This window comes from Podarcis gaigeae, assembly GCF_964106915.1.
Source record: "Podarcis gaigeae genome assembly, chromosome: 3".
NCBI classification, from domain to species: Eukaryota; Metazoa; Chordata; class Lepidosauria; order Squamata; family Lacertidae; genus Podarcis; species Podarcis gaigeae.
The window spans coordinates 99,619,927-99,642,259 of NC_139680.1; the positions used below are offsets into that span (position 1 = coordinate 99,619,927).

Here is a 22,333-nt window from a genome sequence, read left to right on the forward strand (position 1 = left end):
TTAGTATTTCAGGAACGTCAGGACTCTGCTGCTTATTTACACATCTTGGCTATCAAAATCTGCTATAAGATTGTCACTCCCATCTTTTCTATATTAGTGAGGCTAAAAGGTCTCCTTGAAGTTATTTTTGAATGGGCATGCATAAGGTTGTGAGGTAAGTATGGCTTTGCGGTGTTTATATTGTCATTTCTACAGATTTATTATATCAAATTAGAAACATTAAAACCATTGTCCATTTATTGTTGGGCAAGAATTGATGACGTTTCTGATTTTGTCCTGCATTTATTTGGTCCTAATGTTGGCTATTTGCAGACTAGTTGCGCTGCAGAGAGCTTGCTGGGGAGACCACACATTACAAGGAACACAAAATAACTTTAGCTAGATTTTAATAACATAAACAAAAACTCCTTTCACAATTAATGTATCAGTAAACAAGACCCATCGACCAACCGAACCACCAGTGTACTGAGAGAGCGAGGTGCTGCTCTTTATATACTATACCCAATTGCTGACACAGCTTAATTAACACAACTTAGCAGCACCTGCCATACTGTTTCACGGCTGTAAAACTAGGTCACGTTATTTGCTCTGGCCCTTAAAGACATACACATCTTGTGGAACAATAATGAACCTTCAAATTTAAAGAGACCATTCAACACCTAAAAGTTGAATTAAACGTTAAAACCATTGCCCATTTATTTTTGGGCAAGCATTGATGATATTTTTGATTCTGCCCTGCATTTATTTGGTCCTAAAAGTGGCAGGTGTGCCAGTGGAGACTTGCAGAGGTCATTGAAGCCCTGACACCAAAGAATCTGATCCACCCACACTTCAAGTTCTCATTTAAATTGGGATTTTTGTTCTGTGATGAGTGGCCAGTTCATGATGTTATGGCCCACCCATTTATCTTTATAGTTCCTTTCTGAGGACACCATGATCTCTAAGGTGTCATTAAAAGGATCAAAGGAAGAATCTTCTCCACCCTGGAGGAATCCAGTAAAGGTCCACATCTATTCCTCTGTGATTTGGGCCTCTGCAGGAGAACACACCTTTTGATACCAAGATGTCCATCCCAAGTCAACTACTTCTTGCAATCTTTGTTTTCCTGTTCCTCACGCCTGGAGGTATGTTCTTTTTGCAAGAGCTGGGAAAAGCACTGTCAGCCAAGGGAGGCAGGTTAAGTGCAGGTTGGCAGGCAGAAGTATGAACCAAACCAAATTTATGCTCTCTCCATAGAATCTGAACTGAGTCAGTTAAATGGAAATTCTTCTTTTCTCTCCCTCTGTTGCACCTTAATGGAAAGACTGTTGCTAGGTGGCAATTGAGGGAGAGGGCGAGCCAAGGGCAGCTGTTGTTGCAGTGAAGCTGATCAGAGAATCAGAGAATCTTAGAGTTGGATGTGACCCAAGGGTCATCTAGTCCAACCCCCTGCAATCTATGATGGAGAGGCCCTGCTTCACATGTCTTTCTTTACTGCAGCCTGTTAGAATCTGTTCAACATTTTATGTATTTAAGCAACTCTCCCTAATATTCAAGCAGGGAAACTGACTCCTTTACCGGGTAGAGATACTTTGCAAATAGAAAATAATACTCAAGATGTGGGCAAGCCTTCTGTAGCACAAGAAATCTTTAATAAAAACTATTTGGGATCAATTCTTTAAAGAACAAGCCATGAAAAATCCACCCAGCTTTGCAAGCAGAAAGTCCTTCAGAAGTGGTCTGGGGGCTTTCTCTTTCTCCATTTCTCCATTTAATATTTTACAGAGGCTTAGGGAAATTCCGTGGCCATTTGGCTATTACTTTTTTAAAATCTTGTTAATTATTCTGTATGATTTCTGCTGTTTTCTGTCTTATTATTTGTGATGTATTTCTGATGCTCTATTACCCTATTGTCATTCATTGTTTCTAAGACACTTTGGGGTTTCTTTGAATGAAAAGCAGCATAGAAATATAATCCATCAATCAAAGCAACCCTCCATTATTCACAACATTTTGGTTTTGTCTTTTGGAGCAGATGCTCGCCTCTGTGCAAAATGCCTAATTATGATACCAGGAATGCCATGCAAACACCAAACATGTGAAGTTGATGATGGAGGAACCTGTGTTGGCATCACCACCCTCGAAGGTAAGAAACAGCTGCAAAGGTTGTGCCTTGTTTGGGTTCCATAGTCCACATTCCCCTTCTGCTTATTTTCCATTTCTTTCAGCTTAGTGATACAGCAATGGGGAATAATTTATGGAAATGCCTTTGTCTGAAGCACAGCTTCAAGCATGCAGTCTGAGCTTGTATGCAACAAGTTCAGACATTTCTTTCCTGACTGTTGCATAGTTGAAGAGAGTGTTAGTGTAGAACGGAAGAGAAGGTCTTATTTCCCCCATCACCCAGTGGCGTAGCAAAGTCAGGTGGTACCCGGTGCAGAAAATTTCTTGTCACCCCCCCCCCAAGCACATTGAAATAATTAAAAGAAGGACAAATAAGATACTTACATCACCAGAAAAGAGGGTGTATGACCCAATTCTATAAAACACAGCTCTCTGGTCTCAAACCCTCCAAGCATACTTAGGTTTCACTGCAATATCCCACTGTACGCATGTGGGTACCAGACAATACTCCACTCCCCTCCTTCCCATATATGCTTCCTAAACTAGTTTGCATGTTTCTCTCTACATTCTAGAGCAGATTTAGGGGCTGTAGAAAAAGTGGAGAGAGACATGTGTACCTGTATTCAGAATAGCTTTGTTTCCCCAGAATATTGAACCTTGGACTCAGCTGCAATAGTAAAGAAAAAGCATTTTATATTCAATATAACACTGTGACACTGGATGGCACTGTGGAGTCCCATCTTTCTCCAACGTGATTTCCCATTATAAAGTTTACAACACATTTTCCTAAAATGTTGTGTGTGTGTGTGTGTGTGTGTGTGTGTGTGTCTAGATTCAGCCCTTGTGTTTCTTTATTCTTTCAGCCATCAGTATTACCAGGTTTTTTTTAATGGAAAGCACCTTGGATATTTTATGTGAAATCCAGTTAATCATTGTGGTAACTGAGGATGAGAATGATACATATCTTCACTCTTTTCTCTTTTCCTCTTTCTTCCTCTTCACACGTTGTCTCAGATGGGGTGTTTAGAGATAAAATACTCGACTGTGCATTGAAGAATATGGTGGTGTGCGATGTGCCTTGTCCTACTCAAAATGGTATCCGTCGGGAAATCAAATGCTGTGATGATTCTGATTTCTGCAATGCAAACTTTTAAAATAGGCCGAGAGTCACCTCAAGATTCTGCCTTCCTAAAATAATAAACATTTATTCTGTTCCCCCTCAGCTTGTCAACCCTTCTTGTGTTTTCCTTTCTTTCAAATATGCTATATGCTGTGGTGTAATGGTCCAAGACAGGGGGGTAAGTGGGTTCAAAATGGCCAGGACTATTTTGGCTGCAATATATGATAGCAGCTGAATCAGCATGAAAGGGGAGATTTTTGCTCACTGTATTCTGCAAAGTCAATCATTTAGGAACACTTGAAACATGAGGAGCTTGGATTTCAAGAGAATGGTGGGCATATGTTGTTATGCACAATGTGTCGATTTCTTGGTTAATCAAAAAGAATTCACTGACTCTATATATCACTTGCTCTCATTTCCTCTGCTTTCAAAACGTTCATCAACTCCCTATTTTTTTTAATCAAAACTCATGTTTCAAGCCATCAATTCAGCTTCCTATTACACAGCTCCTTTTGGCTTTTTCGAGTGGGATCTATGAACCACTGGCTCAGACTGTCCAGATCCTTCCCCTCTCCCCACTCTATCCCTTTCAACACTAAGAATTCCAAAATTGAATTTTTCTACCTATATACTGAAGGGACGCGGGTGGCGCTGTGGGTAAAACCTCAGTGCCTAGGACTTGTCGATCGTATGGTCGCCGGTTCGAATCCCCACGGCGGGGTGAGCTCCCGTCTTTTGGTCCCAGCTCCTGCCCACCTAGCAGTTTGAAAGCACCCCTAAGTGCAAGTAGATAAATAGGTACCGCTTTATAGCGGCGTGGTAAACGCCGTTTCAGTGTGCTGCGCTGGTGCTGGCTTGCCAGAGCAGCTTCGTCACGCTGGCCACGTGACCCGGAAGTGTCTTCAGACAGCGCTGGCTCCTGGCCTCTTAAGTGAAATGAGCACACAACCCTAGAGTCAGACACGATTGGCCCGTACAGGCAGGGGTACCTTTACCTTTACCTTTACCTATATACTGACGCCTGCCAACTTTTAAAATTAAATCTGGTGTTGTGGGTGATGCAAGTCTGTTTAAGAGTTCTGATACTGTGTTATATATAACAACTAGGCATTCGTTTTACAAGACCTCACTCCTAGTGGAACATTGAAATATGTTTTATTTTTTCTTAGGCCACATTCGCACCATGCATTTAAATTACTATGATACCAGTTTAAACAGCCATGGCTTCCCCGACCCCTAAAATCTTGGAGTTGTCGTTTATTTTTATTCCATTTTTTTCGCTTTCGAAAAATATAAACATTAACAGAACAATTGGTTTTCCCCATTCCCACCACCTCTCCCTGGAACAGAAGACTAATGAGTCAGATTTTCCCATAAGTCCATGTGAATATTTCATAAAGGGGTAACATATTTCAACAAAATTATCCAGATCAAATGCCTTGTTGAGACATGTACTCTTTTCGTTAGTTTCTCAGACAAAGCAATTGTCCACCCCCCACCCCCCATTGTCTGATGTGTAGGTGATCAATTACTTTGCTATAAGTAATTGTGCAGCCACCAGAAGAAAATCAAAAAGTTCCTTGTATAACAAATTAAGTTGAATATCTGTTAATAAGCCTAGGCTTGGATTACATTATATGTCCTGATCCGTGATTTTGCTTATTTCTGTACATACGCTTTCCCAGAATGGTTGTAACAGCTCACATGCCCACCACATATGAAAAGTCATATCAGTTGCCCTGTAGTTTATTAAGGGTGCTAAGAGTTGCTTGTAAACTCTCCTATTCCTCCCCAGAGCTACAATCCCAGAGTCGTTTAACAATCAATCCTTCTTCTTAGGGAGCTGTGGCAACTTTAAAAAACTACCATTCCTAGGATTATTTGGGGAAATCTATGACTGTTTAAAGTGGTGTCATATAGTTTTAGATGTGTGGATTCAAGATTAATGAATTTCTTCTTCTTCTTCTTCTTCTTCTTCTTCTTCTTCAGATTGCAGTGCTCACATAAAACATTTTATCAGTCTTTTATTAATCAGTCTTGCCAGCAACTCAGGTATAGGGTCTTTTCCGTGCAGGATCCTGAATAATGGAAAGAGCAATGGATCCTTCAGCTCTCTTCCACTGGAACCTTCAAAACGAAACAGAGAATGGGACTGAATGGCAGACATGCACCCCTCCACTGTTCCTGCTGTTTTTTTAAACCTTATCAGTTAATCTTTTCAGATTGACTCTAAACATTCATTGCCCAATAACATTAAACTCTCCCTTTAGGTTATTCATTGCTTGTTGACAATGCTAGAAGAATTTCTGAGGATGCGGAACACTTTTTACCAAATACCAAATCCTTTCTGCCTCTCACTTCACCTCCTGCTCCTGAATTTAATTACTGGTAACTAGCAGAATGGAAAGAAGTAAAATGGTAGTTTAGGGAAAATGTCATTGCTTAATTGAGCAGTCCGCTATACAGAGTGTTGCCAAAATAAGTGGAAGCATTAGATTGTTGTAATGAGACTGGACTGTCATGACTGAGAATGAACATCTCACCAGGGATTTGGGTAGATTAAACATATGGGGGGGATTCAATGCAGTTCATAGCAATGAGACCCTAGGTCTCAATTCCCCATCATAGAGCCAGGCTCTACCAACTTTAAAACATACGGAGTACATTAATTCTAAATAGGAAAGCAATCTATGGTGTGTGGGTCACAAATTATTAGGGCATGGGACAGCCCTAAATTATTAGGGCATGGGACATGCCCTAAATTATTAGGGCATGGCACAACAACCCAACAGCGGGGCATTTTGGTTAACACAAAACCATGTTGCTTGTCACCAGGCAGTTCTGGTGGCCAAGGGTAAGGGAAGATGTACGGGAATATGTACGGGGGTGCGATCACAATGTTTTTATTCCTTCTCGACAGGTCAGCCAAATCTCCGTAGTTGAAACTAAGATCCAAAAGATATTTCAGGACGTGTTTCAAAATTCCACCAAATCTGAAGGTCCCCACAACTCCAATCTCCTCCTGACCCAAGTCCAGGTCCCAAAGGTCAGTAAATCCCTGCATGAGGGGATCTATCCAACTTTCCTTCTTCAGTCCAAGCAGGGCTCCAATCCTCAAAATCTGACTTTTTCTAGATTCAATCATAAAGGGCATCAACTTATAATCATCAAATTGCCTCTGTAAGGCTGGGGCTCTCTCCCTCTCCACTTGTATTACTTTAGGTTCAACAACAACAACTTTCTCCTTCGCCTTCTCCACAATTTGCCATGTCAAAGTAGATTCCTGTATCGATTCCTGAATAGTTTCTGTATTGATGTTCACTTTTTGTCCCAAGTTATCAATTTTGATAGTCATCACATCCGTCTTCTTGTGAAGCTGTTTCAATGAATCATTTATCTTACATAATGCAATCACTATGGCTTCTTCTGTCGACATTCTTAACCAATCCAAGGTCAATCCCTGATTCTCACAGTTTTTTATTTTGCAGCTGGAAATTCCCCCAGCTCAACTCTTGTAACAGTTTCAAAGGCTCCCTCTAGAGGGAAACAGTTTCTCTTTGTATCAATCCTTTTAAGCACAGTTCAAGCAATAAAGTTAGTTTCAATTTTCAGTTGCTTTTACTCCTTTTTAAACGCAGGAGACAATGGAAACAATGTATTTCTCTTATTTAACTAGCTGTCAACACACATTCTATTCACAGTCAATGAACTTTCCCAAAACGTCAGTCTTACTAGCAGCCCGTTTCCAGGTTCAGAGCGGTGGTAATTTGACTTTCTTCACTCTCTCCTGCAGGCTTACACGATCCAAAATTTCCCCCCTCTTCTCCTGCTTCCAAGGGGGGTTTAATGATTTTAGCCGATGGAAATTTAATCCTTTACGGAAGACTTTCCAAGACTTTAGCTTGCAGCCTCTTTGCTGCAATCTATTTACAAAAGAGGGAAGGCGGACTTCCTGTTTGAAACCTCCCCGTTTTGATGCCAAATTAGGACATTTAAAAATCCAATTTTCCGTTCTACTCACGGGTAGTTGTTTAAAATCAAATTGTCCACAGGAAAAAGTCAGCGCTCTCCGGCAACAGCAATGTGGCTTCACTCCGTGAAAGAAGCAGTCAATTTGAAGCACCGTGCCGCTCACCCCACATCGCTCCGGATCCCCGAAACCGGGTTTCCCCGCGAGTAGGGGAGGCGCAAAAAGTGCCAGCCGAATCCCACGTTCACAGGCTTCTCCCGCCTGTGATTTTTAGTGGGTCTCTGCCTTCGCCGGGCCGGCCAGACCCTGATTTCCACAAAGCAAATTCCTCCCAATCAGAGGAATTCCCCCATTGCCGGAGGCGCCAACCCGGAAGTGCAACTCGAATGTTTTGGCTCCCGAACGCGCAAACCCGGAAGTGAGTGTTCCACTTTGGAAATGTTCTTTGGAACCCAAACATCCAGCATGGGTTCTGCGGCTTCTGATTGGCTGCAGCAGCTTCCTGAAGCCAATCAGAAGCAGCGCCTTGATTTCTGAACGTTTTGGAAGTCAAATCGACTTCCGGAACGGATTCCATTCGACTTCCAAGGTACGACTGTACAGGGGAAATAGCCAACAGTGAAACAAATAAATTCTCTGAGAAGGCCTGCTGAAACAAAATATCTTTTGGTGTCAAAAATATCAAAATGACAGCACCTGTCTGATTTCAGTAGGCACAGTGTTACAAAATACTGGTGCCACTACACACAAACAAGGGTAGCCAATATGGTGTCCTTCAGATGTTGTTGAACATTGCCCACCAGCCGCAGTCATCATGGTTAGGAAGGATGGGAGCTGTAGTTCAGCAAAATAAATAAATAATGGCTACCCCTGGTGTAGAAACTAAATGAATTTTTCATGAATAGAAAGCAGAAGGAGCAGTGATGTACCAATACCTGGGTGAGAGGAGGTGGCCATTTGCAAAAGGTGGCCAACCTCACATACTGTTGTATACTTACGCAGTCTGTTCTGGGATGAGAAGGCTGTCTCCATTTGCTAGACACAGGGTATTACTGTCAGCAGTAACAACAGATGTTCCTTCCTGAAAAGGCAGGAACAAAAGACAGGCTTTTAATTCTTCCTGGACTGTCATTAGCAGCCACAAACTAGGAAGTATATCTTAATGAACTAATTAGTCAGTCTAACCAAAGCATCAGTAATCTAGTGATCTGGGAAATAAACAAATCAATTAATTCTGTAAAAGCAGGGCTTGTGACCCAAAACAGTCATTAACAACTATATGCCACAGGCTTGATAGACATCCTTGGTTCTCCTCTTTCTGGGACCTGAATAAACTGAATGGTCATTGGGACAAGAACCTAGATTTGGCTGGTGGTGGGAGATGTTTCATTTACTACGGTGTTTCTCACCTTTTTTTCAGTCCATGTCCCCTTTTAGCTAACATAAAAAAGATGCCACACCCCCTTCAATCCCAGTTCACATAATTATTTAATTTGAATTTTTCACATGGATTGAAATTTCCTAGCTTTAAATTTGTTTACTTATATTGTACATTACCAAAACAAAAAAACAAAAAAATCCCACTCTCACAAACACTCCACACCAAGTTCTTCGTATGCCCCTGTTGGTTGAGAAAAAACTGATTTAGTGCATCACAAGTTGTGCAAACCTTGAATGCAGTGAAAAGGTTCTCCTTTGTTTTGATCAGTTTAGGGCTCATTACTTGCAGGAGGCGGGGGAATTGAGACCAATAATGTGAGTCGATGTAGAAATTTGGGGAAAAGCTGTTCACTTCTCCGTGGAATTCTGTAGTGATAGCTGATCTTTTCATTTGTGGAACTATTTGATTTGAAACAAACAAACAAACAAACAAACAAACAAACAAACAAACTGAGTGAGGCTTAACCTCCATAGTAAAGCCAACAGAAAAACTCCCCTGCTACCCAGTACAGATGCACTGTGAGGAGCAGCAATCAGACTGAGTTTTGCAGCCCACAGCTCCACATAATGAAGCTGTCTTGAGGCAACCCACTTCTGTGGCATTAGTTAATCAACTAAGCTAGCAGTGTGCTGAAAGATATGTCAGCCTGAAAATACGCCACTTGGTTGTTCGAAGTATTTTTTCAGTCTTCTCATCAGATCCTTGAAATACTTTCCAAGACCTGAAAAGTTGCTCACCAAGCCAACAGGGACTAGACTGACATTGTGTTGTTGTTTAGTCGTGTCCGACTCTTCGTGACCCCATGGACCAGAGCACGCCAGGCACTCCTGTCTTCCACTGCCTCCCGCAATTTGGTCAAAAACATGCTGGTAGCTTCGAGAACACGGTCCAACCATCTCGGCCTCTGTCATCCCCTTCTCCTTGCGCCCTCCATCTTTCCCAGCATCAGGGTCTTTTCCAGGGAGTCTTCTCTTCTCATGAGGTGGCCAAAGTATTGGAGCCTCAGCTTCACGATCTGTCCTTCCAGTGAGCACTCAGGATTTCCTTCAGAATGGATAGGTTTGATCTTCTTGCAGCCCATGGGACTCTCAAGAGTCTCCTTCAGACTGACATTACTTCAAGGAAAACCATGAATACGCTACTAAAAAGGGCTCATATCTGTCTTGTAAGAATGATGCTCTGTGAGCCATTTCATTCCTGTGAGGACTAATGCAGGTCTTGCATGAACAGAACTTTTCAAATGAGCAGGTAGGGAGAATGCTTTAACACTCAGGTTGTGCTTGTGGGCTGCCAATGGGACATCTGGGCTATATAGACTTTTGACCAGATCCAGCAATAATCATCTTCTATTCTTAAACTAAAGCACAGCCAGCATCAACAGTAGACTGGGTTCAGAGACTGCTGAGGAACCCATGGGTGAACCCCACTGCCTCAGTCCAACTGCAGCGATGACAAGGGTGTCCCAGCATCATCTGTAACCCCTGAAGTGAAAGACTTTTCTCCTGAGCCAGAGTCGAACCCACAGCTGGATCCTATGCCCATGGAGGCTTCACCCAGTGGGGCAGAGCAGCTACGCTTGCTTTCTGACAAGTGTGTTGTTATTGCTTGCCAGGAGGAAAACGGGCAAGGCTGTGGGGTAGGGTTGGGGGAGACATGGCCAAACACTGGATTGGCTTTGCAGCATGCCAGCCTCTATGCCACCTTGCTGCTCTCCCTCCAGATAAGCAACTAGCTACCCCAGAAGCTACCATAGCAGTTCTGTCCTACCTGTTGAGCCACTTCTGATCAGTGCACACACCTCATTTATTTCCATTGCTTGTTCGATGGAAGAATTATTGCCAGTGCAGAAACACCGGCTCCCTCAGCCTGAAGTGAGATCAGCGCTGCACCCCATTGTCACCTTTGAGTGAACTTAACCGTCCAGGCGTCCTTTACCTTTTTACCCTACCTACATAATTAGTGCGAAATGGAACTAGCATCACATACCAGCTGCCATAGCCATACATCTGCATTCTTTCCTCCCTCTTTGCTTATTCCTGGTCCAAAAATTATAACCTGGGCAACAAAGCAAGAAAATGCAATGTGTTACTATGGGAAATATTTGTGTCAAAGTAAAATTATTTAACGGAAATTGTGAGAAGATGCATTAACCTTGCCAAAGGCCTTGTATACCAGAATGTAAAAACAAAATGTAACAGATCACATCTACACATTTCTCTCTCTTTACCTCTATGGTCTTTGCCCCTGTACTCTTCTGATCCTCCCACTAATAGCTTTGTGCTTTTATCCATAGCGCACACCACTCTTGGGACAGACAGTGTGTTTTCCTTTCTCCAGAGGCTTGCACTTGAACTTAATGGGAATCTTTTTCTGGACTTCAAACAGCTGTGATTCCTCATTTATTTTTCTCTTCTCATTCCTCTAAATCCCTGTTTAGAAGTTAGGGGCAGATCCCAATGGTTAACCTTGCTGGCACTGGTTTTTGTAGCAATGTTCTGCACATCTTGTCCCAGCTCCTGGAGCCTATGGGCACTTGGTTTTAATGATTTATTGCTTTTGTAAGTTGATTATGGTCACTTTTGCGAGGAAAGCAACATCATCAATAGAAGATGCATCCATGTGGGGGATTTTTCTGACATTGTAAACCACCTCCAATCAGACTTGATTAGTAGAGGTAAATAGTAATAATGATATTAATTTTATTATTTGTATCCCACCTATCTGGCTGGGTTTCCCCACTCTGGGTGGCTTCCAACAAATAAAAAATCATAATAAAACATCAAACATTAAAAAATTCGCTAAACAGGGCTGCCTTCAGATGTCTTCTAAAAGTTGTATAGTTATTTATCTCCTTGACATCTGATTGGAGGATGTTCCACATGGAGAGAGCCACTACTGAGAAGGCCCTCTGCCTGGTTCCCTGTAACCTCATTTCTTGCAGTGAGGGAACCACCAGAAGACCATCAGAGCTGAACCTCAATATCTGGGCACAACGATGGGGCTGAGATGCTCCTTCAGGAATACAGGGCCAAGGCTGTTTAGGTCTTTAAAGGTAAGCACCAACACTTTGAATAAGTTATATAAATAGCTATTTTTATTTATGTTTAATGTTAACTGAAAAGGCACAACCGGTCCCTTCACATTTAACGTCACTTGTTTGGTCTCTTGATGACTAAATCAGTGTTCCTCAGAAGTACTGGTGTAAATCAGTTTGTGTATTAGCAGGAATCTGTATAGCTCCCTAGAACGGCTGTTGGGCATACAAGTGCTATAGAGTTTCTCCTGGTTCAGGGTTTGGGAACCTGCAGCCTTCCAGACATGGCTTGACTACAGCTGCCTTCATCTACTGGGAGTCCAACAGAGATTGGGCAGAGATTCCTCATCCTTGTCCAAGGCCAATAGAAGAGAGAGAATGGACATCTTCAGGCTAGATTATCCTTGAGGAACATTGCATATCATTTATTCCCTGCCCCTGAATAAGATACAAAATAAGATACAAAAAACACTTCTCCACAGGAGGCTGCGTGTTCACTTGTAAAAAATAATTCACTCAACTCCTCCTTTTCAAAGTACTCGTGTTTTATCTACCTCAGTTTCAGAGCTGTCTCCAAAAAGTCTGAAGGATTTCTTCTGATCTATCTCTTCACGATGATCGTTCAGCCAGCCTTGAAAGGAAAAAGGATCCATGACCTTGGCTTCGTTTAAGGGGAAAGGCATTTCTTTCAAAAGTTCATCTGAAAACAAAGAAAATCTAGAGGTAGAAAAGATAGATATATATATATTTCTGATTGCTTTACAAGCGGCGACAGGTGTTTGCCCATCAGAAAGCTTATTGCAAGAACATGTGATATTGTCATATTAATGCTTGGTGTTTCATATGGGTAGAAAAGGACAAGGGTCAAATTTCAAATTATCTAACAGTCCACGACAGCTTCTCCTACTTCTCCTGCCCTTCACCAGCTTCTTTAAACCTGCTGCCCATTAGGTCTTTCAACTCCTGCTTTGTCATAAATACAGACAACATTAAGCAGACACGTTTACTGCCACTACTCATTACCTTCGTACTGTGTGTTCAAATGCCTTCTAGGGATTCTCTTGGCCAATATGGAGCAAAACTGATTACGCAGGACTTCCAAATTTACTACCCTGCATTTCCTGATTGTTTTGAAACAGTCTGAAACACACTCTGCCCTTTCAAATCCTGCTCTGAGGTTCACAGTTCTGCACCCTGTGAAATTAACTTCAGTCTCTTAACTACATGCAAAGGTGAAATCTTCACCCACACTCCCATTTTCTTCTCCGAAAGCCACGCGGTACTCTCAAAACACATCTCTGGGGTGCTTTTTCGGTAATGGTCCAAATAAGATGCAGAAAAATGCAACGTCTCTCTGTGGTATCCCAAGTAGTTATGAAGCACATTAGGTAAGCATCAGTAGTATAGTCAGCCAGGGGTCGTGGAATTGTGTTCATTTGGTCTACTTTAAAACCTTCCTGTATCCTGTATAATTGTTTTTGCAGATCAGGTTTAGATGTGAAAAAAAAAAATGTACTGCACTGGGAATAGCAAAGACATGGCACCAAAATTTATAGTTTTTTTTAAAACCCAAACAGATCAGAAACTTCTTAAAACTCTGCAGATCTCTGGCAAGAAAATGCTATTCCTGGTAACTGGCCTCTAAGCTCTTTTAATTTTAAAAACCCTCAGGCCAACACTTCATGCATGGTGGAGCAGCACAAGCTGGGTAGCTTCTCCCCAACACCTGCCTTCCCAATGCCCAGAGTCACTGTTAGTTCTGGGTAAGGAAGAGGCTTAGCAGAGGTAGACCAGTGCTCCTGCCACCATGTTTGCACCACACTGAACTCCCTACCCTACCCTGTGTCTCACCTTTCCTCCTCTCAGGAATGCTCAGCATTGGGAATGCAGGTGAGCAACGTTGCCCTGCCTACCCCAACCCCTCTGATGGCTCCTGCATCTAGTGGTGTCTTATAAGTAGAGATGGAGAAGAAATTCAGTTTAGTGAGGACTTGCAATGCGAACCTACCTGATTGGAAGTTCCTGAAACAACTTGCAAATCTTCAGGATTTGTACTTCTCTACATTTTACAATGCAGTTCCCCAACCAAACGACGCATACAAAAATGTGTATATTAAAGTGTGCATCAAAAGGCATATGTTCCTGAAAACAACATATAAAATGCAAAATTGCTTTGCCCCCCCCCCCAAAAAAATGTGTATGCCAGGCAAAATTGCAGGAGGAAATTTCACTAAAATGCTGATGAATTTTCAGGGAATTTATATTTTTAAAAATCACAGAAAAAAATGAGAAACTGAAGCCAAAAAGGGACAGATTCACCCACCCTTACTCCAGGAACTTGTCATGTACATTAACATCCTTGCACAGCAAAGATGACTGCACTTAACTAAATGAACAATTGATGCAGAAAACAGGTCACAAAGATGATGGTTTTCTTCTTGCATCAACCAGCTATTTTTCTTGCATTTCCCTCCTAACTTTCATTCAAGGCTGCCCAGAGCAGCTTAAACCTTTCTCTTTCTCCTCCTCTCCTCCATCATTTTAACTCCATAGCAATCCTGCTTGGGTTGAGAGATAGTGAACTCACATGATAACATCCCAGGGTATAAAATGAATGGATGGCATGCATGACATGAGGTCACTTCTACTCGATCTTTAAAGAAGGTGAATAAATCTCTGTGTCACTCCCATTTTAGTGGCAGCCAAATTATTACCACTAATTCTAGTATAGCACCCTGTTAGGGGTGAACTAGGAATGGGGATCCCATGGCTTTCCAGATGTTTTGCTGAACTACAGCTCACATCATCCCTGACCTTGCTGGTTGGGGGCTGATGGGAACCAGAGGACAACAACATATGGGAGGCTCACAGCTTCTCCATCCCTGGGATAGTAAGGTAAAGGGACGCCTGACCATTAGGTCCAGTAGTGACCGACTCTGGGGTTGCGGTGCTCATCTCGCTTTATTGGCCGAGGGAGCCGGCATACAGCTTCCGGGTCATGTGGCCAGCATGACTAAGTTGCTTCTGGTGAACCAGAGCAGCGCACGGAAACGCCGTTTACCTTCCTGCCGGAGCAGTACCTATTTATCTACTTGCACTTTGACGTGCTTTCTAACTGCTAGGTTGGCAGGAGCAGAGACCCAGCAACGGGAGCTCACCCTGTCGCGGGGATTCAAACCACCGACCTTCTAATTGGCAAGTCCTAGGCTCTGTGGTTTAACCCACAGCGCCACCCGTGTCCTCCTGGGATAAAAGGTAAAGGTACCCCTGCCCATCAGGGCCAGTCGTGACCAACTCTAGGGTTGCGAGCTTATCTCGCTCAAGAGGCCGGGAGCTGGTGCTGTCCGAAGACACTTCCGGGTCACGTGGCCAGCGTGATGAAGCTGCATCTGGCGAGCCAGCACCAGCGCCGCACACAGAAATGCCATTTACCTTCCTGCTATAAAGTGGTCCCTATTTATCTACTTGCACTTAGGGGTGCTTTCGAACTGCTAGGTTGACAGGAGCTGGGACCAAACGACGGGAGCTCACCCCACCCCGGGGATTCGAACCGCCGACCTTATGATCAGCAAGTCCTAGGCATTGAGGTTTTACCCACAGCGCCACCCACGTCCCATGTCCCCCTGGGGTAAACCACTGTAAAACCCAATGGCTGTTGCTAAAATGCAATTATAGCATTTGCCGTTTTTTAATCTACTCTGTCTGTTGTGTTAAGCTTAAGAGACAAACTGGCTTCAAGTAGTCTAGCTTCTTTGTATCTAGAAATAAACACAAGTGGTTTTGTTATTGTTAATATAATAGAGGAGAGAGAAATACTTTCATAAGAGTTTTTAAGGGGGGCGGGAATAAACACCTTAGATAAAACACAATAGCTCCTCTTTTGCTTTGTAATACTCTTAACCATGGAAGCCGCTCCGTGGGGCCGTGTGCAAACAATCATCCCTAAATGCTCTCCTAATATTTCACCATGGGAATTGAACTCAACCACCATGAACCTTTTGCACAAGTTTACTGAAGCTGTCAGAGGAAGCACAAGCACTCCAGACCAAAGTATTCCTCTTTCTTGTGAAAAGCTCTGTTAGAAAGCTATGTATTTTAATTTTTGAGATCCTGAAAAGCTCAGAGAAAGCTAGGCAATAAATCCATCTCCCTGTTGTTTCTACCCTTTAATTCTGGCAGAGTCTCAGTTAAGAGAAAAAGAGAGAAGAAAGTTCACATTTCTCCTGCAGAAGTTATTTCATTTGGAGCAGAGTTTAAAGAGAGACGGTGGTTCTGTACATACCATACATTTAAATCACATCCACCACCATCCCCAAATCCTGGAAACTGTTAAGGATGCTGAGATTGGGAATAGTAGCTCTGTGAGTGGTAAACTACAGTTCCCAGGATTCCCAAGGTCTGTGTGCTTTGAATGTGTCATGTGTGCACAGCCAGTACAGCCAGTAATAATAGGGTTTTTTTTGCTGTTAATTAAGCTTTCCTTAAGGGGGGAAAAAACCACCCATATTATTGCTTGTTGAATAATTGCTTTGATTCTGAAATCAGTTTATATTACCTGGATTGGGTTTTCCAGTCTGATACTGCCTTGAGCTGAAAAACCTGGAATGGCAAATGTTAAAGGAGTAAAACCTTTCAGACTAATATAGGTAACCAAATTGTATGTCTGGGTGACATTACAAATGCATTCTTGCTTTCCCACTCCCTCTGTGAAAAGTGAAGCTACAGGGAACTAGGCAGAGGGCCTTCTCGGTAGTGGCACCTGCCCTGTGGAAAGCCCTCCCAACAGACGTCAAACAGATAAACAACTATTTGACTTTCATTAGACATCTGAAGGCAGCCCTGTTCAGGGAAGTTTTTAATGGCTGGTTTTTCATTATGTTTTTAGTGTTTTGTTGGAAGCTGCCCAGAGTGGCTGGGGCAACTCAGTCAGATAGTTAGATGAGCAGAAAATAATAATAATAATAATAATAATAATAATAATAATAATAATAATACAACTTGGGCCCATTAATTTCAATGGGTCAGCTCTGAATAAAAGTTATTTGGATACAACACGATGCAATAAAATGGAGAAGACTTACTCTTGGATTATTGGGATAAGTTGTGTGCCAAGGTCTTCACAGTAAAACCATCTCTCAAAAAGGACATTGGTTGATTCTCCAACGTAGTATCTGACAAAAGGGTGGGGGAGGAACTGCATTAAGTGGCTGTATCATATAAAATGGAAGGCTGTGTTATTTTACTCTCTAAATGCGTTTCAAAATATTATGCACTGGTTAAAAACAAATAAACGTATAATGCTTTGATTTGAACTTATCTGCACTGGGTAGGAAAATAAAATTCGGCACCACTGAGAATCTTGAAATCTGATTTCAGCTTAGATTGGACTTTAGTTAATTCAAATACATGGCAGCGCATCCTTGTCATTAAGCACAGTATTGTCTGCACTGATGGGCAGAAGATCTCCAGGATTTGAAACTGAGGACATTTCCAGCCCAACCTTGAGATAACACACCCTCTGTGTGCAAATATGTCCCGTCCCACTGATCTATGACTCTTTCCTCAATATGTTATTTGCTACACATTGCATACTTGTTGGCATCCATCTGTCTAGAGAGACAGTGCAGTGTGCCTCCAGGGGTGAAGTCAAACCGCTGCTTTATCAGCACTGAAGTGAGCTCCATGGGATGTGTAGGATGTTACAGGAGGGGTAGTACCTATGGAGGGGGAGACACACATGCATTGTGCTCCTTATGGGCTAGTTTGTCCCACTTTGGTCTCCATCCTACACTCAGATCTCACCTGTGACTCCTAGAAGCTGCCAGCATGCGACAGCGGCCACACCAGCTAAACCAGGTGAGGGTACTTGATGGGTCTCAAACCCTCTGTGAGTTAGGGACTCCCCCCTGAATGTGTAGACAGGCTCTGCGACCAATGGAGGGTTCAATGTACAAGAAGGTGGTTTCTGCATGGGCTGTAGAAGGAAGTGAGGAGCAGATGGGGCTCATCAACCTGGGAAAGTGACCCATCGAGGAGAAGGAATACTCTGATCCTAAATCTTCGTTGCCTTGTGGGATATGGTTGGGAGAAGAAAATGCTAAGGAGTAAACCCTACACAAACCCAGAGTGAAGGCCCTAAGACAGTTGGATGGTGCCTTGTATGCCTCCTTCTGGTAACTCCAGCAGCCAAGCATATTGCTCTACTTTCCTTTGGACCACATCAGTGAGGCCGAAAGGGGGGTCTTATCATCTGGGCAGCCCAGGACCTCCATACACACTGCCCAGGTTTGTGCCCCGGGGAGGTTACATATTGCATAAGTACTATATTTATACTACAGTATTTGTATGCCACTTTTTTTGAACCAAAATTGTTCTCAAAGTTGCTCAAGGTAATAGAGTCAGAGTTTTAAGAAGATTATATTTCACCTGAGTCCATCGGTTTCAGTCTTTAATCTTTTCCTCTCAATAACCAATCCCACAGTGTTTGCGAATCTCTGAGGGGAATGTGGTATCCTGGCTGGTAAGAGGAACATCTGCTCAGAAAAAAAAGAAAGGAAGTTGAAACAGTTTCCATAGTTCAGGGCAGGAGTGGGGAACCTCAGGCTTGGGGGCCAAATCCTGCTCTATCTGGCCCTCAGAATTCCCCTCAGGCCATACACTGGCCTTGTTTCACCCCCTGAATGTTTTCTGGCTGGAACGTGTCCTTGAACTCTGATAATACCTCTTGCTTGTCTGGATGGAGGATACAGAGGTTGTATTGGAGAAATGATGGAGGGTATGCTATACACATGATAAGGGAGGACTCCAGGTGCATCCAGAGCTCATTCTGTTTGCTTGTTTTTCTTTTCATGCAAACGTTCCTATAGCTGAAGAGGTAAGCCACAAGTCAATGGAAAATGTGGCTTGTTTCTTCAGCAGAGAGAACTATGACAAATACACCCTTGCTTTATGTGCATATTTCCCCCACCCATTTTCCATTAACCATTTACAAGGCTATGTTTACCTCTCCTTCTTTAATGTAGATATCCTTGTGTTTTCCATTCTCTATTATCTTCAGGCACATATCTCCTTCTAGCTGGTAGAACAACTACAGTGTAGGAGAGGGGAAAACTTAATTTAAAGTATGCATATCACAATGCCATATGTACAGTCTGCAAGGGATTCATGTATATTGCAGCACCGGCACAATCAGTTTTGGAAAACTGAACTGTGGTTTTAAAAATTCAATATGAGGGAATATGCTGACATCTATTGGATACATGGACAACTGCAAGCTATGAATGCTAAGATCAGGCATAGGCAAACTCGGCCCTCCAGATGTTTTGGGACTACGATTCCCATCATCCCTGACCACTGGTCCTGTTTGCTAGGGATGATGGGAGTTGTAGTCCCAAAACATCTGGAAGGCCAAGTTTGCCTATGCCTGGGCTAAGATGCTTGCTTAAAAAAAAATAGCTTAATGATAACAGTCCCCTACTCCTCTATCAGTCCTAGCCAGAGTAGCCAATGATCAGGCATGATGGAAGTAGTAGTCCAACAACATCTAGAGGGCATTGCATCATAGATATGCAAGCCTATGTAAGGACATTGTACCCAAATCACTAAATGAAAGACTTTCCAATGGGTTACCTCTTCTCCTTCTTCAATATGATAATCCTTCCTTTGGTTTGGCCCACCAACAAACATTACATTGAGCTGATAGCGGTGCCTGCAGGGTAATAAAAATACCAATTTTTAACAGAAACCTATGATAAGTTAAGGCATAAAAGGATAAAAGAGTAAAGACTCTTCAAACCAGCATTTTTGTATGCAACCTTGCCTATTTGCACAATTTTGCATGGCCGGCTTCCCTGAATAGCATATCCACATGCTATTTTCATTGACAGGTGCACTTTTATGCAATTTACTTGGTCAACAAACTACACTGCAAAATTTGGAGAAGTTCAAATTTCAAAGGATGCTCGTGTATTGTTTCAAATAGTGTAAATTAGTGAGTTTCACCACTACATGAGAAATGAATCAAATTTCTCCCACATTCCTGCTTTCTAACATTCAGAGAGGGAGCTTGCAAAATTATGAATCCAGTGAGAGCTGAGTTGTACTTTGAAGTTTTCACCATCCCTCTCCCCAAGCACTGTGATTGGATAGTGTTCAGTGAGACTTTAGCTCTCTCTGGGTTGGGAGATAGAGCCCTCAATGAGCAAAGTCCAACTTCCCAAACTGGCATCCACCTAATATGGTGTTTTGCAACACTGGGGGGTGGGGATGGGGTGGGGCAGCCAACTAAGCTTAGACAGAGTTCCAAGCTCCAAACAGGCTCAAATCACTCCCAATTTACTCAGAGCAAGTCAGAGCAAGTTGGAGTGGCCTCAATTCAATTCAGATTCAAGCTGAATCATCCCAAATCTTACTGCATCAGTGGGATTCAGCCGAAGTGGTTGCACAGCCCACCTCTGAGCTATCCTAAAATTGTTGTTGCACTTTGATGATGATGATGATGATGATGATGATGATGATGATAATTATTATTATTATTTATTATTTATACCCCGCCCATCTGGCTGAGTTTCCCCAGCCACTCTGGGCGGCTTCCAATCAAGTGTTAAAACCAATACAGCATTAAATATTAAAAACTTCCCTAAACATGGCTGCCTTCAGATGTCTTTTAAAGAGAAGATAGCTGATTATTTCCTTCCCATCTGAAGGGAGGGTGTTCCACAGGGTGGGCGCCACTACCGAGAAGGCCCTCTGTCTGGTTCCCTGTAACCTCACATCTCGCAATGAGGGAACCGCCAGAAGGGCCTCGCGCTGGATCTCAGTGTCCAGGCTGAATGATGGGGGTGGAAACGCTCCTTCAGGTATATGTTATTTCCCACCCTCTTGGTGCCTAGAAAACTCAAACATGTTTTCCAGTTACTGTATATGACTTGCTTCTTCAAAGCCCGGAGTTCTTCTCAAAACCGCCTTGGCCCAGTATATCTGAAGGAGCGTCTCCACCCCCATTGTTCTGCCCAGACACTGAGGTCCAGTGCCGAGGGCCTTCTGGTGGTTTCCTCACTGTGAGAAGCCAAGTTACGGAGAACCAGACAGAGGGCCTTCTTGGTAGTGACACCCACCCTGTGGAATGCCCTCCCACCAGATGTCAAAGAGAAGAACAACTACCAGACTTTTAGAAGACATCTGTTTAGGGAAACTTTTAATGTTTGATGCATTACTGTATTTTAATATTTTGTTGCAAGCCGCCCAGAGTGGCTGGGGAAGCCCAGCCAGATGGGCGGGGTATAAATAAATATTATATTATTATTATTATTATTATTATTATTATTATTATTATTATTATTATTATTATTCTGAACCTGTGTTTTATTTTAAGGTGTGAAAAATACTATTTGTGGAGTGTTGTACACTCTTACAACCTGCTATCCACAGGCATACAACAAGTTTATTATCAGTGCATCTGTGAATGCCACAAAGACTACAAAGCATGTTTATTATCAAGAACTACTGTTTAATTAATGTTGACAACTATGGCTTTTAATCTGCAAAACAGCCTTTAGGTTTGATTGCTTCTGTTTCGGCCAGACATTGAAGACCTTTGACAGACATATACAGTATTTCACTCAAAGGCCATAGGGAGCTGCCTTGTACCGAATCAGACCACTCAGTAATGTCTATACTGACTGGAAGTGGTCCTCCAGGGTTTCAGACAGAGGAATCTCTCAGTGTTACCTGAAGATGCTAGGCGCTGCACCTGGAACTCTTGGTATGCAAAGCATTGCTGCTCTACTGAGCCGTGACTCTCCTCTCCTCTTTGATTTGCAAAAGAATTGAAAAACAACATTTTGTTTTCAACGAAACATAGAACAGCGAATTATAGAATCATAGCATCTTAGAGTTGGAAGGGACCCCACGGGTCATCTAGTCCAACCCCCTGCAATGCTGGAATCTCAGCTTAAGCATCCATGACAGATGGCCATCCAACCTCTGCTTAAAAACCTCCAAGAAAGGAGAATTCACCGCCTCTCGTGGGAGTCTGTTCCACTGCCGAACAGCTCTTACTGTCAGAAGTTTTTCATTATGTTTTGTCAGAATCTCCTTTCTTGTAAGCCATTTCATTGAGTCTGACCCTCAAGAGAAGGAGAAAATTCTGCACATATTCCATTAATAAAAAAAACCACACGCAAACCCATTAACTTACATGAGCTTATTGCATACTGGAGGCAAGAAGACAGCTCTGTTTTCTTCTACCCATTTCTTTACGTTCACAAGCATCTTCTCCATGACTCTTGATTGCAAAGTGTGCCAAAGGAAGGAAATGAGTTTGCATAGCTCAATACATCATGCCTACTAAGTTTTGCACAACCTTCGTGAGCTGCTATACGTGGTTCTAAGCTACTTCGGAGTGGCAGTGTCTGCTCTGACTGTCCCCCCTTCTCAATAGAATGCCAGATCTCTCTGCGTTCAATCTTCCAAAGGTCTCTTTGTTGAAGAAAGGGTATCTCAGTAGCTTAGCCAATGATCAACTTGTGCAGGGATAAAGTACACAGAAAGCTGCTTCCTTTTCAAAAGCTTGCACAGTCATGGTAAAAGTGATGTGCCAGCCATGTGTGTGTGTGTGTGTGTGTGCGCGTGTTTTCTGAAGGCTGCTCTGCAAACCGGTCCTGC

At 42.7% G+C, this 22,333-nt stretch overlaps 1 protein-coding gene and 1 long non-coding RNA gene across 5 annotated transcripts in view; one reads left to right on the plus strand and one right to left on the minus strand.

The window, feature by feature from the left end:
• The window catches only part of LOC310842077, a 29,546-nt gene extending 26,221 nt beyond the window's left edge, over positions 1-3,325 (plus strand). The window contains exons 2-4 of the long non-coding RNA XR_014562825.1: positions 928-1,124; positions 2,015-2,125; positions 3,118-3,325. This is a non-coding gene — a long non-coding RNA (uncharacterized lncRNA). The remainder of the gene's footprint in view (positions 1-927; positions 1,125-2,014; positions 2,126-3,117) is intronic.
• The window catches only part of HAAO (3-hydroxyanthranilate 3,4-dioxygenase), a 41,084-nt gene extending 18,947 nt beyond the window's left edge, over positions 1-22,137 (minus strand). Inside the window, exons 1-10 of one of the 4 annotated variants that reach the window (XM_083733776.1) lie at positions 21,867-22,137; positions 19,298-19,376; positions 18,672-18,755; positions 18,095-18,201; positions 16,750-16,839; positions 16,224-16,267; positions 12,223-12,368; positions 10,621-10,689; positions 8,192-8,274; positions 4,338-5,301 (exon numbers count right to left, since the gene is read on the minus strand). In XM_083733776.1, coding sequence (XP_083589902.1) covers positions 5,223-5,301; positions 8,192-8,274; positions 10,621-10,689; positions 12,223-12,368; positions 16,224-16,267; positions 16,750-16,839; positions 18,095-18,201; positions 18,672-18,755; positions 19,298-19,376; positions 21,867-21,949 — 864 coding nt within the window. In that variant the 5' untranslated portion in view covers positions 21,950-22,137 and the 3' untranslated portion in view covers positions 4,338-5,222. Of the gene's footprint in view, positions 1-4,337; positions 5,351-8,191; positions 8,275-10,620; positions 10,690-12,222; positions 12,369-16,223; positions 16,268-16,749; positions 16,840-18,094; positions 18,202-18,671; positions 18,756-19,297; positions 19,377-21,866 lie in introns of those variants that run through there. The other 3 variants (XM_083733775.1, XM_083733777.1, XM_083733778.1) reach the window with 3 other exon arrangements.
• Positions 22,138-22,333: the final 196 nt, after the last annotated feature.